General features: G+C 40.7%; 1 protein-coding gene across 1 annotated transcript in view; it reads right to left on the reverse strand.

The window, feature by feature from the left end:
* Positions 1 to 1249: 1249 nt before the first annotated feature.
* The window catches only part of chrm2a (cholinergic receptor, muscarinic 2a), an 81606-nt gene continuing 71683 nt past the window's right edge, over positions 1250 to 11172 (reverse strand). The window contains exon 3 of the mRNA XM_032505118.1: positions 1250 to 4420. Coding sequence (XP_032361009.1) covers positions 2865 to 4379 — 1515 coding nt within the window. The 5' untranslated portion in view covers positions 4380 to 4420 and the 3' untranslated portion in view covers positions 1250 to 2864. The remainder of the gene's footprint in view (positions 4421 to 11172) is intronic.

Here is an 11172-nt window from a genome sequence, read left to right on the forward strand (position 1 = left end):
CAGCCTCATGGTGAGTTTTCATTATAGGATCAGTCCCAGATCTCGGTTTAAGCAGACAGCCTTGAGGAGCTAGTCGGTGCAGGCATAAATCTTTGCAAAGCCCCCCTACCAGCCACTGTGGTAACCTCCTAACGGCAAATGCTCCTGAATATTCATCACTCCAACTGGCGAGCATACATCAATGTAACTAAGAACGGGCTAATAGGTTGAAATGATGGATGACATGCATGAATACATGGAACATGTCTTACAGGAAATTGATATTTTCTCATTTGTTTTCCAATTCTAATAAGACACAACTATTAATTATTTCCAATCTCAGAATGAAATGATTTACATAGACTGAATTAACTCACTTGTTAATTTCCAAAAAAAGGAGATGGGTTACAAAACATGGACAGTAAAGACGCGGAAATAGCCCTTATTTAAATCACAAGGTTGTGACCCGTGATCAGAAGTAAACTCCACTCTTGGAGCAAACACACATCAGCATGTATACCCACACCCACTTCAGAGCTCACACGCACACACACGCACACACACACACACACACACACACACATACCCACCCAACACACACACACACACACACACACACACACACACACACACACACACACACACACACGTCTTTACAATCATCATCAGTACAGTGCACTGCAAATTATTTGGTTCTTACCAAGATAAAAACCTTAGATTTAGAAGTGTTAGATAATTTATCTTGTTTTAAGAGTGCATTTCTTTTTTTTTAAGTGTTCAATTTTAGACTATAATCTTAAATCAAGCAAGCTTGTCAAGTGAAATAATCTTGCTGCATGGACATATAATTTCACCTGTTTTGAGAACCTTTTCCCTCAGATTTAGTGTTTTTATCTAGTTTTTAGACACCCCTTTTTGCAGTGTGAGTACAGTAGACGCTGTGACATCAATCTACTAATCGGCAGAATCGTATGATGTCTCCCACTCATTTACACACAACAAAGAAACACGCACCACCAAAGCATTCCCAAAGACAGTAATAAACCACAGCTCTGAGCTCCAGCCACCTGTTTCACATACAGAGCAGGACGGTTCCTCGCAGTGACAGCAAACACTGATCTTCTTAACCATCTTGATAACTGCCATAAAATAAACCATCCTGTCTCATGCCACATTTGTTTTCTCAATTTAATCATAACTTGTGTTGTTTGTTGTTCTTATAGCTATTTGATTATTCTCTATGATGAAACAAGGCAGGCTATACTCTTTCATACAAATTAACAATGTGAAAACAAGTTGTGGTTCTACAGGGAAAACGTGAGGGTCTATTTCTGAGCTGGGTGTAGTGATTTCCTAACAATAACAACAAGAGTTCAGAAGATTTTTTCTCCCTGCCAAAAAAAAATTGTCCCACACATGAACCTTGTAAAACCACAACATGTTATTTTGCACTTTGGTTATTTTACACACGAAACAGACGAGATATGACATGTTAATTTGTGAGCTTTAGCGATGCTGATGGACTGATTTGTTTTAAAATGTTGTACAAAGCTAGGCTAGCAGTTCCCCAGTTGCTCCCAGTCTCTATACTAAGTTATGCCAACTGTATCCTGGCTTCATATCTACAGACACGAGTGGTATCAATCTTCTCATCTAACTCTTGGGAAGACTAAGAAGACTTAGTAGAGACTTAGTAGAACTGTTCCAATGGGGGTTATTTCGATCCAAATTACTAGTTGTCTCTAATGGATACATATATCTCTATTTTATGGCACATAATGGGTCAACATCCTGTAAAGAAAAAGAAAATTTTCTCACTTAGATAGATTATCTCTGTATTAAAAAGGTCTGTGTAGCCAGGATATTGTTTATGGAGAGACGTGCTGCTGTTGGATTTTTTTAAAATGACATTTTTCAAGGCTGTGAGCAAAAACACATTTGCATTCCTTTGTTAATGTGAGGCAGAAATTTTGAGACATATTTGGCCAAATAAAAGCAAAATTACCACCATAAAATGCTACCAGTAGAGGCAAGTGAGAATCTTTTTTTGGTAATTGTACAGCTTCAATATATTTATATATATATTATGTATTGATGGCAACTCCTTCCCAAAGGGGCTCAATGTTAGATGGGATAGCTTCCAGTCCTGATGTGATCACGTTAGAGGCAATCTACCCAAGCTGCTCCACTTTATCCTACATGTTGCTGGTTGGAAGTGCCATGATGAGGAGCACATACAGACAGAAAGAAGGCAGGCAGAGGGGTACACATGGGCTTACACACATACTCCGAGCTAGCACACCCACATAAATATTGAGTATGCACTGATATGTACAGTTATCTACAGGTATCTCCACTGAACTTTAAACTGTTTAGGTTTGTAAATTCAGTCAGCCCTATTTTCCCATTTGAAGTCTTGTATTTTCGTACAGCGCCGATCTTCTTCCGCTCTTTATCTTTTCTCATTTTCTAACAGCTCAGTGTCACTCCCAAGTGGTCCCTGCTTTACACACCCTTGTTTTTTTTTTAGCTTACAACTCAGAGTCAAACAGAATTTTTCACAACCTTACTGATCTATGGTGCTTCTGCATGACACATCTCAACGCAACTGGCATCAGTTGAACTTGAGTAAAGTGCTACAACCGGTTATTGAGAGAGAAATTAAAAAACAAAAAGATAAAACAGTGGAAAGTAATTTCATGTACTCTTGCAGTCCTTAACATGCCCACAAATACACACAAATACACACAAATACAAATACACACACACACACACACACACACACACACACACACACACACACACACACACACACACACACACACACACACACACACACACACACACCCCTTATACGTCAATTCTTCCTACTAAGTGGCCCATATTTATCTAGCTGACCTAATATTTTTATATTGGCAGAGAAGAAGATGTTTGAATGTCTTTTTAAATGTGACATTGCACAACGCGTAGCAGGCCGGATTGATGGTGCTGTTGATGTAGCACAGCCAGTAGCCAATAGTCCACACTGTGTTGGGAATACAGCTGGAGCAGAAGGTGTTAATAAGCACCATCACATTATAAGGAGTCCAGGTGGCAACAAAAGCTACCAGGATGGCCATAATGGTGCGGGTAACTTTTTTTTCCCGTGAAGGCGGCATTTTCTTCTTCTTGTTGGGAGGTTGCTTTGTCATCTTCACAATCTTTCGCGTCACGTGATTCTGCCGCTCTGAGGCTGGGACGATCTCAACTGTAGCGTTGGATGGCGTGTAGCAGTCACCTTTGGGCGATTTAGTCTTGATCTTGATGCAGGTCAGCTTGGAGCCCCCAGCTTTGGCTCGCTGATATGGGAGGGGCTGGGTTGTCTCGGCACTGGAGTTAGCGGTGGATGGTGCCGCCTCCTCATCCTTCTGAATAGATGCAGGCACACTGCCAGATGTTGAATCATTGGAGCTCTCCTTCTCCTCTCCAGGAATGCAGTTCTCTTTTGCCACATCGTCACCTTCGGCTTCTCCCTCAGCAGAGGTTGAGGAAGGTCCCTTGCCATTTTGCAGTTTTCCATCATGCTGGTCATGCTGGTTAGCTCCATCAGCATTCTGGCTCTGGGAAGGAGCTGTATCCTCCCCTGGAACGTTGTTATTGTTGGGTTTTGGTGTGTTTATCCTTCTCTGGCCAGGTGACAGGGGCTCTGGATTGGCTCCTGACGGCTTGCGGTTATCCTTCTTCACACGGCTCTTGCTTGCTCTGGAAATCTGCCAGTAGAGCTGAATCATAATGATGACAGGCAGGTAAAAGGCGGCGATGGCAGTGCCAAAAGTGACTGCAGCATTAGAGAAGAACTGGATGTAGCACTCCTTCTCAGGCACTGTCCGTCCACCAACAATGAACTGCCAGAAGAGAATGGCTGGTGCCCAGAGGACGAAAGACAGGACCCATGCTGCTGCAATCATCATTCCCGCCATCTTGGTGGTCCTTTTAACAGGGTAGCTGAGGGGCTTGGTGACACAGAAATATCTGTCAAAGCTTATGATGAGAAGATTCATGACAGATGCATTGCTGACAACGTAGTCCAAGGCCAACCACAAGTCACACACCACCGGGCCCAGGGGCCAATACCCCATTACTATGTAGACTGTGTACAAGTTCATAGAGCAAAGTCCAATAATTAGGTCAGCGCATGCAAGGCTGAATAAAAAATAGTTGTTGACGGTCTGTAAGTTCCTATTAACTTTGATGGAAAGCATGACCAGGATATTTCCAATAACTGTAACCAAACTGAGGGAACCGGCCACCAACACGATGAACACGACCTCCACAGTCTTGTAGGCGCTTTTACTCTCTTCCACAACTTCTGTATCATTGCCTTCAGAGGCATTCCAGTACGTGAAATTGAATACATCCATGGCATTTGGTCTTTTGTTGCCACCTCCTACTCAGATGGAACCTACAAAAGAGAACAAAAGAGAAGAGGAGATTTTTAATGAGGCACACAAGTCAGATTCAGCATTCTAGTATCTGAAAACTTTTAATTGGCATTTATAATAGGGCCATGGCTAAAGCACAATCGTAAAATGTTATAAAGGAATACTTCACCTTCTTTCTCAACTCAGAAATAACTCAATCATTTCCTTTCAACTTGGCATTGAAGTCAAGTATTTAAGCAAATGTATTTTGAGGTTTATACTTGTATTTTACGTGATTTACATGTTTTAATGTTCAAAACTGACAGTATTTTTCTGTCTGAAATAGTCTATTTCCTTGACGTTCCACTCTTGGTATTGCTCCGATGCCACAGGAAAACCCACTGGATGCATGTATTTTTGCTGATTTCCATTTCCTTCCCCTTTTTTATTGTTGGAATTTTAATCTCCGGTGTATTTATGAGGCCCATGGTTACCTGCTCCTCAGATCTTTGCGTGGTAAATTGAGACAGCTAGCTAGACCATATGTCCAATCTGAGTTTTCTCTCGCAAGACTATTTTGCAGCGTCTCCATCTGGAGATTAACACCACCCAAACGACTGTGATAGGTTTAAAGAAATGCCAATAAACCAGCGCACGTTTTTCTCCCATCCTGCATTGCTGTGTGGAATAGCCTGACCCTCCTCTGCTCCGCAGCGTGTGGATGGTCTGGCAAAGCGAAACTAGTCTGAATATATCTATATTCAGCCTCTTTCTGAAATGCTCAGTTTTAGTGTCAATCTCTTTAAGCCCCCCGCCTAAAAAAACCTGCTCTGCTCTGATTCCGTTTCTGAATACAGGCTGTGCGCATTTAAAAGGATACAATGCCATATTTTAAACGCGTAATGGTGTGAGGAGATGAATGATTATTCATGAGTATATTTTAAAATATAGATGTCTTTCTAAAATATCATATGAGCAATGTGACCTTTTCTTGCATCAGCTTTTAGCTTGTTTAAAAGCAATTCATTAAATAACAGTGACAATGTTGCCTGTACGCCAGTTACATCGATAATTAAAAGCACAGATTTCTGGCGCTATCTATTTTTTTTATAATCAGTACATAAATAACATCTCCCCATTTAGACACATGCTTTATAATTGAGGGGGAAAACACTAAAAAAAGGGAATGCACATGAATGGCTGATGAAAGATGAGTTGTGTGAAAATGAGGCAACCACTCAAATGAGGATATCACAAGAAGTAATCACTGGAAGAAAGATTTTTTGCTCATTGAACTATTGACTTTTTATATAGGTTTATTTTCCAAATACTGTTTTCTAACCAAGTTAAACCTGCAAAACCAGACCAACCAGGATAGCAAAAATAAAAACAAGCACTGGCAACACATTTCACTTTGTAGAAATACTCTTGCCTTTTTTAATGCAAAATGTCTCAAAGCTGTTTTTTGAAGGTTTTTGTTTGCCTATCTACTTTTATGGATGCATTTTTTCGACCTGGTAATGCCTCATAATGAGCCTGTGGCTTGAATTTCCATCTTTCCAGATCTTCAGAATGTGTTCCAGAATCCCCATATTTGGTCTTGATGGGCATCTTTAAAATCAATCTTCCCTCAACCCTGAATATATATTTTTACAATGCAATGTTTGCATGTACATTCTTAGAAAGAGAGGGGAAATTGTAATTATACATCACACACACAGTACGTACTGGAGCGGACATTTTATCTTCAAAGGTCCATTTCCAACTTGCACTTAACATTTTCTTCAAACAGCGCTATACAATTTTTTTTTATCCCTAAGTGACCCGCTAGTTCTCACTTTTAACTTTAAGCATTTGCCTGTGTTGTAGACCTTGCTTTGATTTATACACTGCTCAGACATGCCCTTTACAGGCCTTTGGTATTAGGAATACCGCGGGTTGTCTGCTCTGTGTCTAGGCCACAACTCTTGGAGCAGTTTTGGGTGCTGTAGGTCAGATTTGATGGCACACTGGTGGCTCATCACTTCTCAGTTTGAAATAAATATCATCAGGCTGCAGAATTGCTTCAACTTTTTCCTTAAGCTCCATATTTTTTTGTAAAATAACTAATCAGACTTTATTCAGCCTGTGGTATTCAGCCTGTAAATGCTTTTTTAAAATACCATTCTGCTGAGAAAGATCAATACACTGTTAAATAAGTGAATACAAATTTGACTTAACCTAAGACCAAACAGAGTATTTCCAGAAAGTGAGAATGCGTCTGCCAAGGGCAATCTCTTGTTGTGTGCTACATGTGAGAAAGGGAAACTTTCTCACATGATTTGATGAAACTGATTCGATGGACTTTCAGTTCATTCATATATAAAAACAGCTTTAGTCATTCACTTGATTAACATTATGGTGACAATGGATTGTTTTACTTCATCAGATGGTCAATGACCAATGTGACTCTGATGCATTACCGTGTAACTAAAGTTAATGAAGGGTTCTGGGTGACACACTACTGCGGCTGGGGAGCTGTCTTGTCCAAGACTTTGCCATTTTGGCTTAAGGTCTTTAACAGTTGAGCCCAGTTGTTTAGTAACTAGTGAACATTCACTTATCTGCTGTGGCAGAAATCCCTAATCATTGCATTAGGCATGGAGCTAAGCTGGACTAATCCCCATAAAATGTTTAAGTCCATCGATTTATATTCAAAAACACCAACAATACAAATGGGACACACTTGTGGCTCACTTGAGACAAGTGGATTAGAAAAGTAAAGTGGATTAGTATACAGATGGTCATGGCACAGTGGTGACAGTTAACTCCCCTAGATGCTCTTTGTCCACCTCCAACTGCCATAAGCCTTGTCCCACACCTGAAATCTCTGCAACAAAACAGCAAAAGCTGTGACCTGGCTATTGTCAACTAAAGATGCAGAAATCCTCTTCAGCTCAATTTGAACAGCTATTGTTTTCTAATAAAGGTCTCAAGGGAGACTAGACTTTATTTTAGAGCTTCCGTCCACATGTTGAGAGTCATGTTAGCATTAACCTAGTGCGAAAAGACCCTTCTGCTTTAAAACGACAGCTAGTGCTGTGCCTAATTTCCCCAATCAGGCTGTAGTTTTACAGTTTTACTTGGATGCCGGTTTTAATATCTTTATCTTGTTTTCCTAAGACACAGCAAGCAATAGTAGGGAAGTGGTACTGAACAGAAGACAGATGTCTTTGCTTCAGCGTTGACTAGTAAAAAGGCTTGCATGCCAGCCCACTGAGCATGAGTGCAGTTGCAATAGCCTGGGGAGAGCAGCAGTGGCACTCTTCGCATAGCCATCAATCACAGAGTTTACCTGCAAGTCTCATTTTTACTGCAGTCTGTACCAGTGGATCTAACAAAATAAGGAAACTTCCATTATTATCCTAAGAGAGATGACTATTCATATGTTTTCTCATCACACTTTTTAATCATTCACTGTACAGGAAGCAAAATATAAGATGGTTTATCTTCACCCTCCTTCAACTTCTGCACTGAATTAAATATGTGTCAGTGGATTCTGCAATCTCAAATTTGCCTTTTTGTTGTTTAGTGTATTAAGAAAAAACATGACACAAGTGAGTAGCTGTCATGGGAGGATGTGAATAAATGAGTTTGAGTATTGTTCTCTGTTCAGACTTAGGTAGTCCTGGAGCTGGTTCACTAGAGCTGAAAATTGCATATGCCCACTGGGAAGCAGAAAAGGCTAACCTCACCTTTTCTCCCCAACTTCTGTCCTCATTGTCTTTTGTAGTGGACACCAGGAGGGTCAGATCTAAACCAAAAAAACTATGCTGAAATAAGCAACAATTGTAAAATGACAGACAACAGGTGTCAGATTTCTGTTGATGTAGCTTCAAGCTGAAATATAAGAAACAATGTTTTTATTGGCAGCTGCATAGTTCAACTGAGACCAATGCATTTGGCTGCCTCCCTAGTGTCCATATTCCCATTTCCCATCTCTGAGCACTGATCCAAGGTAAAGCCCAGGGCACCTGCCCCCTGCTTTCAATGATTACATGCATTTTCACTGCTGGCCCTCTCCATGGAAGCGTGCAGGGTTAGGCCTGCGTTTACTTGATGTTTGAACATAACCATGACTGGAATGCAAATTGCATCATTGCTGCAGTACAGCTCCTCCGCAGGGGGTAGAGATCCATTTAGCCCTTCGCTCAATAGTACTACAATTCATGGATAGAAGGTTTTAAAAAACAATAAAAAAATTATAACTACTTGACTTGCTCATCCGAAGCTCAAGGCTTCCCAATTGTAGAAATAACAACATTTTCTGCCGAATGCGAGAGAGGTGGTATAACTAGTCACAATTTAGTATGATAATGTAGGAAGGTTCAATGATGGCTGGTAAACATAAAGCAAAATTGTTTTTCTTCACTGAGTAAATCTACATCTTGTTGGACTCTGTCGTGAGGTTAAGTTCCTGCTTAGGTAAATATTGTCTCATTTTATCCCAAGTGTGTGTAAAGCAGGACAGTCAGTCAGACAGGCATACTGACAAAGCGTTGAGATACACAGACACACAAATGCATACAAATATTTGAAGACATGTTAGCAGGAAATGAAAAAGGTTCCGATAACCATCAAACCATCTCAGTTTGATGAAACATGGCTCCAAAATGAATCTTGAACTGGTTAAGTATAATCACACATTTGCATTCATTTCCTCAAGCTTTCTCTACTGTCTCAGGGGTATCAGACAGACAGATGCCTGTAGAGATTCAGTGTAAATATTTATACAGAGAATGATTAAAGCCATTTATCCTTCCGTTTAAGTCATTTATTTGGGTACTGGATCATGGTGGCAGTGGGTTAAACGATGTACATGTTTACCCCCCCCCAGCCACAACCTCCAGCTCTCTTCGGGGTGTACCCTGCCTGAAAAGATACAACTCATCCAGCATAGTCTGCAAAAGTGTCCTCTTGGATCTTGACTGGAGACCCAGGGGGAAACCACCAAAGGGAATACTTTCCCCGGGAGGCATTCAGGTTAGAACAACCTTTCAACTTACATGAGCAAGGGTTCAACTTAAAGCTCCTTTTGGATGTCTGAGCCTCCCAGCCGGCCTCTGTAGGTCCGTATAGGTAAGCCCAGACACCCTCTGATAGAAGCCAATGTTGGCTGCTTCTATTCACAACTGTATTTCACAACTGTATTCATGTAGTCACTAGCCTAATGCCCGGAAAATAGATCACCGGGTAAACTGAGAGCTCTTAACCACAACAGTTCATTACAATGCCTGCATCTCTCAGGGACAGATTAGCACAGAAAAGTACCAAGGCCTCAGACTTGGAGATACCAACCCTCACCCCAATTGCTTTATAATTGGCTGCCTACCTGTTGGTGAATCATCAATAAAAAGGTTCACATAAAATCCTAAGGTCACTTAAGGTCACCTAATTGGACACTCTTTTTGCAGTGCTTAGAGATACTGGTCTTGAATAGCACATATATCCTAATACCACACACAACAGATTGTCAACAAGAGACAACCCAAAGAGCCCAAAGCCCACAAAGAAGGCGCTATTGCCAAAAACACATACATATGTTCCACTCTAGGGACAGGGACTCGAAGGATCATAGCAAAGGCATGCACAACATATTCTCTGCTCCAACACAGTGGATCTCAGTTGGGTTCTTGTGAGTATCAACACAGTCTTGGTTGGTGTCTCTCACCATTGGCAACTCTGGAGAAGTCCAACCCTATCCACGTATTGTTTACCCAGCATGTGCCATGCATAGAGATTAACTCAACTGCATCTAGTTGGTATCACACGCCCTCTGACACAAGCTCCCATTACAGTCCAAACACATGGGGTTTTCTGGATTGTCTTTTTCGGTATGAGATCACTCTTTCCCATTAAAGACTAAACTAAACAAAACCCCAGAGTTTTGGCTAAAGTGCCTCTAGCCCAGCCCTCCAGGAAGTATGCTTAGCCTGGCAGTCAATCTTTTCCAGTGGCAACTCACGGTATTGCAATAAAACAAAATCCCCTTGCGGGACGTCTGTAAAACTATTAACAGGACACTTCAAACGGCAAACAATGTCCATTATGACTCATTTTTAATCCATCAACTGTTATATTTGGAAAACTTCCCTCAAGCCGAGAAAAGCGTAAAGGAGAATTCCGGTCAATTTTAACACGTAGCTCTGTTATTTGTAAATTTTGAGTGCTGTCAGTAGAGAGAAAAATGAAAACAATCGGTGCTGCCTACACCGTGTTATCCTCCTGCTAGAGTTAGCACCCAACAGCCTTTAACAGGGCAAGTTTTAAACATGTTTTTAGCCTCTTAACATGTTCAAAATGTAATTAAAAGTGCCTACCTATGTGATGCAATTCCTGCAGAGTGAACACAGTGAATCCGACTGCTGTAGATGTGAAAGAAATGCATGAAAGTTGTCCTAATTAAAAAGAGATACAAAAATATTTTCAAAAATGTGAATGCTTTTTTTTTTAAGTAGTACAACTAGCGGGAGACAAGTTATAATTGAGGTAAGTTTGGAGACACTAAATCATTAAATTGATAGTCTACATGTTTTTGTGTTATCTATATTTTGTTTGTAGACGGTCCATAAGCTCTCTAACGGCCGTCTCACATCTGAATTAGCAAAACTTTTATGCTTTTCTGTCACGTCTACTGCAGTCAGATTCACTGTGTTCACGCAGAAGGAATCACTTTGAATGGGTGGGCACTTGTAATAACATTTTGAACATGTTTAGAGGCTAAAAATACGTTTAAAACTTGCCCTGTTTGAGC

This window comes from Etheostoma spectabile, chromosome 23, assembly GCF_008692095.1.
Source record: "Etheostoma spectabile isolate EspeVRDwgs_2016 chromosome 23, UIUC_Espe_1.0, whole genome shotgun sequence".
NCBI lineage: Eukaryota > Metazoa > Chordata > Actinopteri > Perciformes > Percidae > Etheostoma > Etheostoma spectabile.